Source organism: Suncus etruscus, chromosome 12 (assembly GCF_024139225.1).
Source record: "Suncus etruscus isolate mSunEtr1 chromosome 12, mSunEtr1.pri.cur, whole genome shotgun sequence".
Taxonomy (NCBI): domain Eukaryota; kingdom Metazoa; phylum Chordata; class Mammalia; order Eulipotyphla; family Soricidae; genus Suncus; species Suncus etruscus.
In genome coordinates, this window is record NC_064859.1 from 7977590 (window position 1) to 7992934 (window position 15345).

A 15345-nucleotide genomic window follows, 5' to 3' on the forward strand; every position below is an offset into this window, starting at 1 on the left:
GGTCCCACATCCCACTACTCTGAGGTAGCCCAGGCCCCATCTTTCAGATTCTCTGAGGTAATCCAGGTTCCTCCTCTCTGATTTTCACTGGTACTTGGGTCCCTCTCAAATGTTTGGAGGTAACCTGGGTCTTTCCTCTTCAAAGTGGCCGGTCAGAGTAATCCCTGACTTGGTGTCCTCTGTGGCCTCCGTGGACGAAACCATATGGGCTGGCAAGCACAGCTCCAGGCCCCTGAACCCAAGAGAGCCCACTGGACACTGTGGGGGGACACAGCATGTCCCACCTACCTCACTGTGGGTCTGTTTCCACCCCAGATACTGGCCCACTCGCCTCTGGGTTCTCTGGCAATGCTCCTGTGCCACCAGAAAACCCAGCATAAGTTACTACAATAGACTCATTCTCTATCTTTTAATAAATATCAACAAGGCATGTCTGCCTGCAGCCCCAAAGATGGCCGAGCAAGCGACCGTGAGCCCTGCAGGAACACACCCCATCCCGTCTCCACCTGTCCAGGACATTGTGAGTGACAATGACCCCTGCCACCACAGCCAAGCAGAACAAGGGACATGGCCCTAGTGTCCCTGGGCATCCCACGCCCAACACAGGCGTTGCCTCGGCCACAGGACCCTGTACCGACCTCCTGGGCTGTGGCCATTGGGGACTTGCCGCGTGTGCTCCTGCATCCAGCCCTAGAGCCCCCAGTGGTCCTTTTTTGTTTCTGGTAAAGCAGAGTGAGGACAAGAGGAACACCAAGCTGGGCAGTCCAGTCCTTGCAGCCTCCACTGTCTCTGCTCCTGGGGACATTGGCTGTGCTGAGACCCAGGTGGTGGCCCACTTGGTGAAGGTCATGAAAGAGAAACAGGTGCCATGGAGCACGGAGGCATCTACAGCATGTCGGGGTCAGCCCGTCCCTTCAGACATCTGCCAACAAGCAAAGGAAGGGTTGAGTGGCACATGGGCTCCAGAAAAGGCAGTGAGAGCAGGACTTGCTAGCAGGGCTCCTGGGCAGGAAGAAGTAGGAGGGAGAGGAAGAAGAAAAGAGGGTGAGAAAGGAGGGAAGCAGGAGGGAAGAAAGAGGAAGAGGGAGGGTGGAGGGAGAGAGGGAAAGAGAACGGAGATGGAAGGAGGGAGGAAGGAAAGAGAAGGAGGAAAGGAGAGAGGAGGCAGGAGGGTGTTTTCAATCTGTGCATAGATCAGGGAGGACACACAGGCCTCAGTGCCCTTGCAGCTGACTTGCCATTTCAGAGATGGAGTGGCATATTCGGGAAAACTCAATCCCTCCTTCCCCCCATTTCCATCCCTGCCTGTTTCCCTCCTCTGTGGCCAGCTGGGCTGTGGGAGGCCCTGGCAGTGTGGAGTGGGTGGCCCGGCACTACTCTCCTACCTCTGCACTCGTACTTGAGGTCTGAGAAATAGACCATTTCCTGTGAGAAGACGAAGAGGCCAAGGCGTCCCCCCGCGTAAGTTCGGTCGTAGATGGGCCCAGAGTCAGCCATCACCTGCTTTCCTTCATGCACCAGGACCCTGGACAGGGACAGGACAGGACAGTTTCCCTGCAGCCCGGCCCTGCACAGAGTCCTCTGGGTCACCCCCGTGGCTGCCTCAGTCCGTGAGTAGGAAAAGGACTGTGGGGTTTGGGGCTCCAGTGCTGATTAGAACTTGGGCACCAAAGAGAGGTGCAGGGGCCAGTTCCCAGCTGTGAGGATCAGCTGTGGGACAGCTTGTGAGAGGGACAGTAGGAAGGGGCAGAGAAGAGACAGTGGTGAGGGGACAATGGTGAGGAGACTGTGTTTAGAGGCCTGGCTCACCTTATGAGGCCCGTCTTGGGCCGGTGGGTGAGGTGCCACCTATAGGCTGTGTAGTCTTTCCAGCCAATGTTCTTGGGGTCGTGCCACAAGGTGCGTACCTGGGGAGAACTTGCTGTGAGCATGAGTACCCAGCTGCCACCCATTTGGCCTGGCAATCATGAAGAGCTGCTGGAGCTGGGCTCCTTCTACCCAGGGGGATGTTTCCCGTGGGCTGCAGAGTTCTCCAAGGCTGGGCAGGAGTTTGGGAGTTACCCCCAGGAGATAGTGGCTGCCTGAAGGGATGACTCACCTGAAGCACTAGGCTATGGCCACTGCACTTACTGTCCCCATGTCCCCATGTCCCCCAAGTGGCCCATTCTCTGGTCCTTGTCCGTACTCCCCTGTCCCGTCAGGCTCCTAGTCTCCTTGATCTTGTACTCCTCTGACCCACAGTGCTCCCTGTCTCTGCACTCCTGGACTCAATGTCCCTCAATGTTCCTGATCTTCACGCTCCTGTACGCCCCGTGCTGCCCATGCTGCTGTATACTTCCAAGCTCCCTATGCTCCCTTATTCCTCAGTGCTTCCCATCTCTGTGCTTCCCTGTTTCTCAGTGTTTCCCTCCCCTCTTCTGCCCCCGGACTCACCTGTCCCTCTGTGTTCCCCGTGTGCCACAGTGCATTGCGTAGGTGCTCCCCGGTGCCCGTGGTGGAATTCACCACCTTGAGGGACACTCCCGAGTAGCCGTAGGCTCGTGTGGGCTGGTGCTCCCAGTAGGTCTGTGTCACCTGCTTCCACATGACCACGTAGAAGCGGCTGCTTGACTGGTAGCCGAACACAAAGCCAGCATAGTCGTCGTCCCGCTCCGTATTCACATAGAAGGTGCCGCTGAAGTCCACCGAGCTGAATTCGTCGAAGCCTGAGGCCACGCAACATTAGGTGGGGCCCACCCAGCACCCCAAGAGGCGCCCCCAGGGAGGAGGGTAGCCCACCCCGCAGGCTCACCCACAGCGATGCCAGGGTCTGAATTGGCCGTTTGCACCAGCTCCTTGCCCTGGTGGCGGATGACCCAGTTGGGGTCGATCTGTGTGGTGCCCTTGGGGTCCAGGGGCACCATCTGGAAGTTCCGGAAGTCTGTCTCACTGATGGCATTGTTCTCGGGACACACATCGTAGATGTCAGGGACTGTGTCATTATCAAAGTCGTCCTTGCAGCTGTCCCCTCTCCCATCACCTAACACAGCAGGTGGAGACATCAGAGTGGCCAAGGGGAGCCTGACTGGCCCCCTGACATTCCACGTGAGAATCCAGGCGGTTACGATGTCCGTGCATGTTCCCTCATGGAGACGGGCCCCAAGTGATGTGACTCTCACATCTCACCTTAGTGAGGTGACCCCCAGATGAGGTGGCCCTGAGTGAGGTCACCCCATGTATGGTGACCATGAGTGAGGTGGCCCTGGACGAGGTAGCTCCGTGTGAGGGGCCCACAGCCTGGTACCTACCATCTGTGTCTTCCTGCAGCGGGTTGGGCACTAGCCGGCAGTTGTCCCTGTCATCTGGAACTCCGTCATTGTCGTCATCTGGGTCGCAGGCGTCACCACGGCCATCCTGGTCGTGGTCTGCCTGGCTGGCATTGGGGATGTAGGGGCAGTTGTCCTGGTTGTTTTGGTGGCCATCCTCATCGATGTCCTCATTGTTGTCACACCGGTCTCCCACCAGGTCATTGTCCACGTCGGTCTGTGGGATGGAACGCCCCAGCCCATGTCACACAGGTAGAGGACAATCCCACACACGCAGGAGGATGGCCTGGGTTACGCCTGAGCCAGATGTTTAGGCAGGGGTGAGGGTGGCAAAAGAGAAACTGGGAAAGAACAAGATGCATCTATGAGGTGATCACAAACCACACACCTGCAAGGCGACCCACACACATGTGAGGGAGGCCACACACACCTGTGAGATGACCCCTCACACCTACCTGTGAAGTAACATACACTATCTATGAGGTGACCCACACACCTTGAAGTGACCTACACACACTGGTAAAATGGCGCACACATTCCTATGAGCTAACCCTCATACACCTGTGAGGTGCCTGCCCCTCACACCTGTGAGATGCCCCCCACATGCACACCTGGTCGGGGTTGTGCACCAGAGGACAGTTGTCGCAATGATCGCCGACACCATCTCCATCGGAGTCTCGCTGGTCGGTATTGTACACATAGGGACAGTTGTCCCGCTCATTGAAGACGTCTGCAGGAACCCGGAAGTCAGACAGGCAAATGACCTTCCCTGTCCAGGACGTCGCAGCACACACCAATGTCGCCTGCAACTGCCCAGGGGCTCAGAGGCTCAGTGTCAGGCTTTCTGCCAGATGCTGGTGCATGCAGAGATTTCTGGAAAGGGCTCTGGGGGTTCAGTGTTGTGACCCTCTCATGTCTCCTCTCAGCTAGGGGTCTACACTGAGACCCAGAACCATCCACCCCTATGGGTATGTCCTGCTTTAGATGCCTGATAGACCTGGCTGGCTGGGAAGTGTGTTCACCATGGATGGTGACCTGCCTTGGATGGAGCTCGTGGAAGCCATGGGAGCTGCACGAGCAGGACGGAGTGGGAGCAGTGAAGGGCTTGAGAAAGCTGAGCACAGCCAGAGATGCCCGGCTCAGACACAGAACTGGTGGCAGGAAGGGACATGGAGGAGGGGACATGGAGTGAGTCACAGGGCTGAAGCTGACAGGGCAGGACTGCAGTGTCAGTGAGGACCCAGAAGGCTCTGCTGGGGCCCTGGGGAGCTCAGAAGAGGAGCACAGGGCTGGGCACAGACACCCCCCACCAGCTGTCTGGCACAGGGGGACCCAGTGGCTAGAGGGCAGCACTGGGGTTCAGGGAACCGGGCCTAGGCAGGCAGGGCCCCCACACATGCCACTGACCGTCCCCATCAATGTCCACTGAGCAGGCGTCCCCCTCCCCATTGTGGTCCGTGTCGATCTGGGCGGGGTTGTGCACAAAGGGACAGTTGTCACAGAGGTCCCCAACCTCATCCTTGTCATCATCCAGCTGGCCGGGATTGAAGAGCAGCTGACAGTTGTCCTGGGAAAAGTCGGGATTTGAGGGCTTTGGGTGTGCAGGGCCAGGAAAAGGCAGTTCTGAGGGGACGCTGAGGCATCCATCCCTGCTGGTGCCCTCCTGGGGGTGGGCAGCTTTGCCCTCGTGCCCAGGAGAGGGCAGTCCCGTGTGTGCAGGATGAGCAGAGCCACCTGGGGTTTCTGTGCCTCCTGCTGGGCAGCAAACGTGAATGCGCCAGGCAGCAGGTCCTGGGGCTTAGAGAGAAGCTAGACATACAGTCCTCCAGTCCCTCTGCCTGCCCCTGCTCACTTCCTCAGGACCCTCCAGCCCACCTGCCTACCTGCTCGTCGGTGACTCCATCATTGTCGTCATCCTCATCACAAGCGTCCCCCTGGCCATCTAGGTCGAAATCTTCCTGCCCCGAATTGGGCAGCAGGGGGCAATTGTCCTGCATGGAGGGGCCAGCAGTGAGCGGGCTCCTGAGAGAGCAGCCGACCTGCCCTGAGCACATGGGCTTTGTGCTGGGCTCCACCTCCTGGGGGTGTCACTGGGTGAGCAGGGGGCCTGGGACAGGCTCTAAGCCACGGGAAGTCTGGGAATCCAGAGAGTTGGGGGACCCCAAAGAGTAAGGGACCCCCCCAAGAGTCAAGGACACTAGGCCAGAGGCAGGGACCCCCAGCCCCTCCTCATGTCCCCCCTAGGCAATCCCCCAGTCCCTCCACCCCAAAGACCCTCAGGCAGTGCCCCAGGCAGCTCACCTGCAGGCAGTGTGCAGAGCCGTTGCCAGCACACCTCAGGCTCTGGTTGGGCCACCCATCCAGGTCTGAGTCCTCCCCGCACAGCTGCCCATCGCCCGCATAGCCCGTGCTGCACTCGCACTTGTACATGGGCTCGCTGAAGTGTCCCAGGTAGATGCAGTCTGCATGCCGGTGGCAGCTGTGCGTCTGGTCCCGGCATGGGTTTTCGGGCTCACACACCTGCCAGAAGGTCCCGGGTGAGGGGGTGGGGTGGGCCAGATCCCGGGAGACAGGTACAGTATGTGAGGTGTGTGGGTGAAGAGCGGGGCCAGGAGGCTTCGGGGCACAGGAGAGCGGTGGGCTGGGAAGGGAAAGCAGAGTATCTGGAAGGATGCAGGGGGCAGGCAGGGGTGCAGGCACTCCAGGAGAGTACGGGGTGTGAGAGGAGGTGCCTACTCTGCCTGGGTGTCCCACCCCTGGCTGTGCACAGCTGAAGGTCAGCAGGGAACCCCAGAACCATCTGGAGCCTTGCTCAAGCTCCAACTCCTGGGACTTCTTCACTGTCCTGGCAACTGGCAGTACAAGGGTGCTGGGTGCTGGGCAGTCTCCTGCTAGGGTGCTAGGCTTTGGGCAGTGCCTGGCAGGGGCGCTGGGTTCTGGGCAGTCTCCAGCTGCCTCACCTGCTTGTCTGTCTGTGCAGCCTCCAGGCCAGCCCCAAAGGGCTGGTTTCCACGGTAGCGCGGTGGGCAGGGCAGACAGTGGAAACCGGGGTTAGTGTTGACACAACGGCTGGTACTGAAGCAGACGTCGGGGACAATGGCACACTGCAAGGACAGGCTGCATGAGCCCGGCCCCATCACCACCTCCCCCTGCCCCAGCGACACCCACCTCATCCAGGTCCTCACAGGAGGTGCCGTTGCCCAGGAGACCCGGCGGGCAGGAGCCACAGGACCATGAGCCATCAGGGAAACTGTTGCACTGGGCCCCGGGGAAGCAGGGGTTCGACAGGCAGCCGTCTGCAGGGACAGGTGGGCAGGTGGGCAGATGGCAGGGGAGCTCCTACCAAGGGCAGCACAACATAGGCGTATCCGGACACTCCGTGTAGGCACAGACAGACGACCACTGAGGCTTCATCTCCAAGAGGCGCCAACCAGGCCCCACACCTAGCCCCACCAGCACACACATTCTCGTCCCGACCACTCCCCACTTTTGGTCTCTCCCTGCGCCCCAGACCCACCTCTGGGGCATCGCCTCTTGCTGCACATCTGCTGCTGCTTTGGGTCCCCAGTACATGCCTTCCCGCCATGCTGCGGCTCAGGGCTGTTGCACATGCGTGTGCGCTCCCGGAGGCCACCCGCACAGGTGACTGAGCAGGCCGACCAAGGGGACCAGGGGCTCCAGCGACCGTCCACTGTGAAGAGCCCAGGGCTGAGCAGGTGTGGTAGTAGCCGGGCAGGTCAAGGCCCAGGGTCTGGACAGGAGAGCCGCCCAGGGACCAGGCAAGAGAGCCTGGTGGGCAGGGCCCAGGGGCCAGGCAGGAGAGCCTGGCGGGCAAAGTCCAGGGCCCCCTCTGTGCAGCTGCAGCCCACCAGGAATCCAGAACACACTTGTAGGGAGGCCCGCTATCCTGGGGACTAGGCTGCTCATGCAGGGGCAGCATAGTGCAATGGAGACCTGCCCTGTCACTCACCAGGACAGGGGGTGCCTTCGCAGGCCTGTGTCTCACGGCCACTCCCCCGGCAGGCCTGGCCTCCCAGCTGTGGCAGGGGGGAGTTGCAGAGGCGGATGCGGGTGATGGCACCCACGCCACAGGAGGTTGAGCAGGATGACCACGGTGACCAGTGGCTCCAGCCTCCATCCTGCCGGACTGGTGGGGAGGCAAGAGAGTGTCACAGAAAGCCTCTCCTGGGGGGCCTGTCCTAGGGATGCCCACCCACCCCACCTGCAGACACTCACTGCGAGGGTCACACTGGCCAGGGCTGCAGCCTCGTGTCTGGATGGATGGGCCCCGGCAGGAACTGCTGGTCACATCGCAGGAGCGGCCCCTCTGCTGCGTGCCGGACCCACAGGTGACCGAGCACTCTGTCCAGTCAGCCCATGGCGACCAGCCTTCCTCACTGGCCACTGTAGGCACAGGGCTGTCATTACACAGCCAGACCCAAGCCCCCAGTGGACAGGCATGGGACAGGGTCCCATTGCCCCCTCTGCAGGGAAGTGGCAGGCAGACCCTATGGCACTGGGCACCCAGAGGCCCCGCCCCCACTCTGCGCCTGGGGTATAGAGACTAGCAACCAAAAGTCGGTGGAATGGAGGGAAAGAAGGAAAGGAGAGGGCACCCCTCAGAATAGGGCTCAGGGACTCACTGGGGATAGGGACTGTAGTATGTACACGGTCACCTATGCTCAATGACACATACTCACCTGTACATAATCACACACACACATGACATACTTGTACATATTTGCACTGGCACACACCCAGGTATACTTGAGTGCATGGATACACTCACATTCACATATTCACTGACACTCGTATGCACTGCCATAAGTAACATGTAGCACATACACTCATATACTGGCTGCACACATACACTGGCCCACCTGTACACACTAATGTACACTCGTGCTGACTCACACACGTGGCCCACGGAGGCTTGTGGGAACTCACCATGGCCACAGGAGGGGCAACAGTCGCCTTCCTGTTTGGTCGGGGTGGCGCAAGTGACTGGAGGGCAGGTGATCTGGTGGCAGATGGTTTTAAGTCTCTGCAGGGACAGAGGATGCGCTGGCACTGGCTTGTGGACTAGCACGCAGCAGGAGAGGACACACGGACAGCAGGAACCCTGCTGGGCCACTCCCCCCTCCCCCGCCCCTGTGGCTTCCCGAACCGCAAGCCCAGCAGTGGCAAAGGGACAAACGAGTCCCTTGAGCTCCCTCGGATCTGTGTGGGTCAGGGCTCCTTGGGGCTGCTGCCAGGGGCTCCCCTACTCAGCCAGAGTCTCACCCGACACGTGCAAGTCGTGCAGCTGTCCACCACCCATGTGTCGTTCTCCGCGAAGAAGCGACCATCCTGCAGACACCCCGACACGTTCCGCATCCTGTGGGGGCCCCCAATGATCTCGAGGAAGAGCTGGTTCTCGCTGGACTGTGGGGCAAAGGGACAGGGGAGTGGGACAGCATGGACAGCTGAGGCATGAGGTGGGAAGGGGGACAGGAGCAGGAGGAGATGGACCGGAGGAACCATGGACAGAAGAGACCAGGGTAGAAGGGACCAGCAGGTCGGGATGCTGGGAGCAGGGCTATGTGGACGGGAGTCCCCACAAAGACCAAGGGTGTCTCCACGCCTGTTCAGCGTAGGCCCAGCACCCTCCACTCAGCACCATGCACTGGTGCAACCTCTGCCTTGACTGTCTGGGCCAGGACTTGGTGGGGTGCCTCTGGGGAGAGCTGCACCACACCCACTGACCCCTAGAACCGAAGCTGAGCACTAGCTTGCTCTGGCCTGGATGGAGCTCAGACTCAGGCTCCACTCCTGAGTCTTCAGGGTTCCACTGGGGTCTGGGGAGGTTGTCCATGGAAATAATCTGTAGGAGCATCAGGCCTCCCTGAGGCGGGATGCAGCCTCTCACCAGGACTCCCTGAGGTAAGGGTCCCTGAGGGTGGTGTGTCCCTTGGTGAGGACTCCCCGAGAAGGGTGCACCCCTCTGATAGGGGCTCGGTGAGGTAGGACTCCCCGGGGTGCACTGTGTCTCCTGAGTAGGACTCCCTGACCTGGAGTGTGCTGTCCCACTAAGCCTTGTCTCTGTCTCCTGCTCAGTGCTCTCAAGAGGATGATGGAAGGGATCTCTGCACCCCTGCCCGCTGCCCTCTGGAAGCCTTCTGGCCACACGCACCATGGCCTGCAGGCGCTCCTGCATCTGGCCCACCATGCCACGCAGCTGTGCCAGCTCCTGCACCATGCTGCCCAGCTCCTCACACGAGCGGCCGCACACCCCAGGCTGCAGCTGCAAGTGGCCCAGGGCCGTGGACGGGAGGTTGGGGTTCAGGTAGAGTGTCTGCGTGTCCTCGCTGATGGCATTGGCTTCGGCTGGGCACACAAGACAGTGAGAGGCCTGTGAGTTCAGGGTCAGGCTAGGGGTCCCTGGGATGGGATGAGCAGACAGGGACACTAGGTTCACACCTCAACCCATGCACGCACCCTTCCATGGCACATCCTGCTGCACCCTGGACTTAACTCCCCAGTCCCAGAGACCCAGGATGCTGGTCCCGAGTAGCTGGGTACTGACCCTGGTCTAAGGGATCCTGTGGCAGAGCTGCTGTGAGTAAGCATCAGAGGAGCTGATGGGGCTCATCTGAAGGGCTCGTAGGAGGACAACCCGTGACTGAGCCCTGACCACCAGAATTAGTTCTTGGTAGACATAAAATTTGCTTTCCAAACCCAGGGTAGCCCAGCTGTTCCCCCAAGGGACCCCTAGCTCCACATTGTCCCCAAGCATTTTTATCAGCTAAGGATGACTCCGAGGCCCTGAGCTTCTTCCCGCAGAAGAGATGATGCAAGCATGGATGGATTTAGAGACCAGCAGAGGAGCCCACAAAAACAACCAGCTGGAAGGAGCATGTGGGCACAGAGGAGTCAGATGTGAGCAGCAGGGTCAGCTGTAGACTCCCAAGTGGTGACACAGGACTTGTGTGCATGGAGGTAGGTGGTGCCACATGCCACTGACCTGGACAAGCTCGCGCATGCCCAGCGCTGCACAGACATGGAGGCAGGACAAGCTATAAGGGGCCAGGGAGCCTGCTGGTGCCCAGGGAAGCACAACTGTGGCTTCTTGTGAGTGCGCTGCCCGACACTTACCTCCCTGGCCCTGTAGACAGCCCTTCTTGCTCAGCACCTCTTCCACTGAGTTCTCGAACACCAGGTAGACGTTCTGCAGCAAGCCCTGCAACAACACGCGTGGTCAAACAGCTTCCTCACCCCCACTGCACCCACGTACATGGCATCCTCATCTCACAGAACTCTGTCACCCTCACACATGGCACGGTCACCCCCATATGGCACAATTACCCGACCTACACACAGCTCCATCACACACAGCTCTGATGACCACAAGGCTCTATCACCTCCACGGTGCCGTTACCCGCACACATGATGCCATCCCCCTTGTGCAGCCTTTCTGAGAAGTGCCGGCAACACCCCCAGCCACTCCCTGCAGCCTTGCCCTTTACCTGGCTTATCTGGAGACCTCACAGAGAAAAATGCGTCAGAAAAAAAAAGAAGAAAAGAAAAAGAAAGCAGAAGAAAGAGGAGGGCAAGGAGACAGTACAGTGGGGAGAAACTTGAACCTGGCTGATGCAGTTGGATCCCAGCACCTCATATGGTCCCATGGGCCTTCCAGGAGTGATCCCTGAGCACAAGACCAAAAGTAACCTGTAAGCACTGCTGGGAGTAACCCCCCACCCCCCAAAAAAAGAAAGACACTCCGTCCTCTGCCACCAGTCCTCCACTATCAGACCTCCTTAGTACCTGCCATTGGATTATCCTCAGTCTGAGAACCAAAAACTCTTCACCAACAGGTCAGAAAACAGACTGGACAGCTACCTGCTTGCTGCCACTCAGAAAGGTGTGTGTGCATGTGTATGCTGTGAGCACATGCATGTTGTGTATGTACACGTGTGGTGGGTGCACCGTGTGGCATGTGCTGTGTGTATATGTTGTTCGGTGTCTGCATATACATCTGAGTTCGTGTGCGTGGTGAGTGCCTCTGTGTGTCCATCTATGTGTTGGTACATCTGTGTGGATTCATCTGTGTGCATGTCTCTACATGTGTGTGGATGTGTACATGTGTGTGGGATGTGCATTTGTGTGTGCATGTCTGTGTATGGGTATATGTGTGTGGTGTACATCTGCGCACACATCACATCACAGCACATGTGGGGGTGCATGTGTGTATGTCTATGCTGAGGATCTGTGCATACATGCCTGTGCATGTGAGTATATGTGTACGTGTCTATGCGTGGGGGGTACTGTGCACATCTGTGCGTATATACATCCCTGCGTGCATATGTGGGGACGTGTGTATATGTGTGTGTTGCACGCCTCTGTGCACCTGTGTGTGTCCGTACATGCTGTGCACACACGAACATTCACATGCCCTGACGAGCACGGCCTCCACGCATGTTTGCTGTGCCTGTCCTGGCACAGGTGTGGCTGCCCCGCATACCCGGAAGTGGCTCTCTCGGCTGGCGCCCTTGACCACGTACATCCGGGCCCGGTCGGTGACCAGCTGCTCATAGAAGGGCTGCTCCAGCCGGACGCTGTCGATGAGGTCGCAGCCCACATACAGGCTGAAGGCGTCGCCCGCCACCTGCACGGTGACGTTCTTCCACTGGCCGTCGGCGAGGCCCACGTCCTCCAGGGCCAGCAGGTGCGGGCGGCCGTCGAGCCAGTAGGTGAGGTCCAGGCGGTCGTCGGGGCCGTTGGAGACGAGGTCGAACTGCCTCTGGGTGGCCCCGGGGCCCTCGAGGGCCAGCAGCGTGCCCCGGGACGCGCCGTCCTGCCGCAGGCTGGCCGACAGGAAGAAGCCGTCCTTGCGCTGCATGGCCGCCACCAGCTGGCGCAGGGCATCCGCACCCACCGGCGGGACGTAGTCGAATCTCACGAAGCGGTAGGCCGGCGTCCCTGGCTCGGGCCCCCGGAACTGCTTGGCCCCGATGGTCTTGCGGTTGATGTTGCTGATGCTGAAAAGGTCGAAGGATGGCGTGTCCTCCTGGTCACCAACTGCCCAAGGGAGCCGAGGGGGCACGTTACAGGGCAGCAAGTGGCTGCCTCGGGGCTCTGAGGGGCAGGCGCTGAAAGGGAGCACAGAGAGGGAGCGCCAGAGGAGGCAGGGGCATTGAGGGGAGCACTAGGAGGACGGGGGAGGCTCTGACGAGAGAGGCACGGGCACCGAGAAGAGGTTCTCATGGGGGAGGCATGGGGCAAAGGAAAGGGGATCTGAGGAGGAAGGCATAAAGCGCTGAGGGGGCACTAAAGGGACCCGTGGGGGCACAGGGCACTGAGGGTCACCTTGCTATACCTATCTCTTGTCCCCAGTATGTGGCCCCTAGCCACATAGTTCTCCCCAATAACAAGCCATGATGCTCTCTGCAGCCACTGCTCAGCCGTGTGCAGAGGGGTGGGAGAAACCTGGCCCCCTTTGCCTCTCTTGGGCCCTCCCCTGGACCCCCACCAGACTGAGTAGATGCCCATGTGACCCCCAGGTGCCTGGTGAAGGTCCCTGTCAGAAGAAAGGCTGGAGGGGATAGCTGTCCCAGTCAGGGACAGCCTGACGCAGGGGCTGGTGCCTGCTGGAGCCCTGGGTGGCATTCACAGGAACAGAGACTACAGATCGGGCTGTTCCCCCTCAGAGGATCCAGGGGAGTAGCTGGAACTCTGCCCATGGGGCTGAGAGATGAGGGGAAGCCGATCACCTCTGCATTTATCCTTCCTCAGAACCCAAACCTCTCAGCACAGGCTTTCCCCGCTCTCGGCACTCAGGACCCGGGGGGACCTATTCGCTGGCTCTGCCCTACTCACCAAGGCCTAAGAGCCCGCCAGGGGCACACAGTGCCAGCAGGAGTAACGGCCAGGCCATCGCCATGCACCAGCTGCCCTGTGGAAAGAACAGAGGTGTTAGGGCTCCAGACGGGCCAAGGAGGGCACCTGAGGGAGTTCAAAGGCCTCTCCTCGAAGCCACCTTGAAAGCTTGGGGCCCACTAGCGAGTATCCCTGCAGACAGAGCACAGAGGCCAGTGTGATAGCCAGCAGCAAAGGGAAGCGTGAGGTGGGGCCGGCACGGGCGTCAGCCGAGGACAGGCGGGAGAGGGCCGTGCTTCCTGTAGCCTTTTTCCACGAGGGGTTTGTTGGCCTGGCTCTGTGCTGGAGAGTGGCCAGAACCTGGGAGCTGCTCACTGTTAACCCCTGCATGAACTCCAAGGGCTGCATCGGCATCTCCAGCAGTGCAGGGGCCGTTGGCACATGCCAAAGCTTCCTTGAATGGTGGGACTAGAGGGTAGTCGGTCTTGCTGTGGAAGGCACTGGGGCCCCGCCACAGAGTGTTCAAGGAGCTGAAAGCCATGGGTCTGTACATATGCCCCTAAGCGCCATAACAACCTTTTCCCAGACACTGCCCACAGACCACAGCTGGCACTAGGTGCCGGGCTGCCCGCTTCCCTGGCATCAGAGATGCCGAGTGCTCTTGGAGCACAGCGGCACATAGTTCTGTCAAGTGGTCTGCATGAGCACTGAACAAAGAGCACTGTGTACTCCTGGAGCACAGCGGCTCAGGGTCTGCTTCAGCACTGGACAAGGGCCATTAAGTGCTGCTATAAGAGGACACAGAGATATCTCTGACTCCTGGCCATGGAAGGACCAGGAGAGCAGTGTGCAGGACCATACGGTCTCTGTGTCTATGAAGAGGACACACAGGCCACAGGAGAGGCCTCACAGTTATACCAGCCTGTCAGTGCCTGAAACCCTGGACCTAGAGCCCTCAAGCACACACACCAAGATGCTCAGACCCAGAGATGCATGGACAGAGATTTGTGGACACACGAGATGAATGAACACATACCAAGCACTACTAAGCTCCAGGACCCAGTGGTCCTTCCTTGCGAAGCAAAAAGTCTCAGAGCTATGCCTCCCGGCAGCACCGACACACTGCACAGAGGAAGGACTGAGGCCAGTGTCCGGGATGAGCACACAGCGTTTGCTTTTGCCTGGGAGCAGCCACCCTGCTGCTGGGGCCCCTCCTAGGACACAAACCAGCCCCGGCCCCACAGCCCTGGCCCCATCCAGCAGCCGATTCTTACCAGAGGAAGAAGCCGCTTGGCCAGGGAGGGTGCCAGGAGAAATGCTGTGAGCCGCAGGGCCCTAACCCAGCCGTCCAGCTTAGAGGCAGCAGAAGCAGCAGCAGTGCAGCCTCCTGGCCCTTATATGCCCTCAGTCCACACCATCCAGCGCACGCAGACTCAGGCCGCCTCCAGAAACCACTTCCGTCCCCTCTGCTCTGCTCTCACACCTGGCACTCAGCCCTGCTCCTGCCCCCCACAGGGCGGCAGAGGAGGAGCCAGACTGGGCCTGGGGATGACTTTCCCAGCTTCTTGCAGGAACTTCAGCCTATAAATAAAGCCGCCTGGCTGGACGCCTGCTGAGGCGGAGTGAAAGTGCTGATCCCCAGTCCTGTCTCATTCTTCTTGAAAGCTGGGCCAGCCCCGCCACGTCCCTCCCGAACGAGCGGCTGGGTCTTCCCACGGCAGCAGAGTCCGTCTAGCCAGACCCACAGAAGGGGGGGGCTCCTGACAAATGGGTGGTGCCCTGGCTCTGGAGCATGGGGCACATGTGGGGAGCTGCCAAGACTATCTGGGCTCAGGGATCTCACCAGACTCTCATCAGTCAGGATATGAGTATGAGCACAAAGCACAGAGTACCTCGCAGATAGGGTGAGTGTGAGCAGAGAGCACAGAGCACACCCAGGTGGGATATGCGTGTGAATGGTGTCTGTCATCCAGCTAGGCTGTTGCAGGGGAGGGGAAAAAGAAAGAAGGAGTGGGTGGGATGGAGGGACGAGGGAGAGGGAGGAATACGAGGGTGGGGAGCGGGAGGAGAGGGAGAGAAGGAAGAGGTGAGTCTGAGGGAGAAGTGTGTGGTAATGGGGGAGGGTGGAGGTGCTGGAGAGGAGGAGTGGGGAAGGACGGTGTGGACAGAGGAAGGAGAGGAGGAG

At 59.7% G+C, this 15345-nt stretch overlaps 1 protein-coding gene across 1 annotated transcript; it reads right to left on the reverse strand.

Annotated features, from left to right (window-relative positions):
- Nucleotides 1-392: 392 nt before the first annotated feature.
- On the reverse strand, nucleotides 393-14495 carry THBS2 (thrombospondin 2). The gene is made up of 22 exons (XM_049785154.1): nucleotides 14435-14495; nucleotides 13161-13236; nucleotides 11806-12322; nucleotides 10440-10524; nucleotides 9478-9671; nucleotides 8589-8729; nucleotides 8253-8349; nucleotides 7542-7709; nucleotides 7276-7452; nucleotides 6823-6996; nucleotides 6474-6601; nucleotides 6266-6409; nucleotides 5607-5825; nucleotides 5189-5296; nucleotides 4713-4872; nucleotides 3917-4035; nucleotides 3288-3522; nucleotides 2792-3019; nucleotides 2434-2705; nucleotides 1810-1907; nucleotides 1386-1525; nucleotides 393-922 (listed from the first exon to the last, which is right to left on the reverse strand). Exons 3-22 carry the CDS (start codon nucleotides 12181-12183, stop codon nucleotides 915-917), a joined length of 3273 nt encoding a protein of 1090 aa, XP_049641111.1. The 5' UTR covers nucleotides 12184-12322; nucleotides 13161-13236; nucleotides 14435-14495; the 3' UTR covers nucleotides 393-914.
- Nucleotides 14496-15345: the final 850 nt, after the last annotated feature.

What these genes read in the sequence shown, in the direction of transcription:
- THBS2 (XM_049785154.1), bottom strand. Translation starts at nt 12,183, where the DNA reads ATGCAGCGCAAGGACGGCTTCTTCCTGTCGGCCAGCCTGCGGCAGGAC. An exon ending in GCACGACTTGCACGTGTCGG is followed by an intron (nt 8,350 to 8,588) that starts GTGAGACTCTGG and finishes CTGTCCCTGCAG; the next exon opens with AGACTTAAAACCATCTGCCA. An exon ending in TTGCCCCTCCTGTGGCCATG is followed by an intron (nt 7,710 to 8,252) that starts GTGAGTTCCCAC and finishes CTGTGCCTACAG; the next exon opens with TGGCCAGTGAGGAAGGCTGG.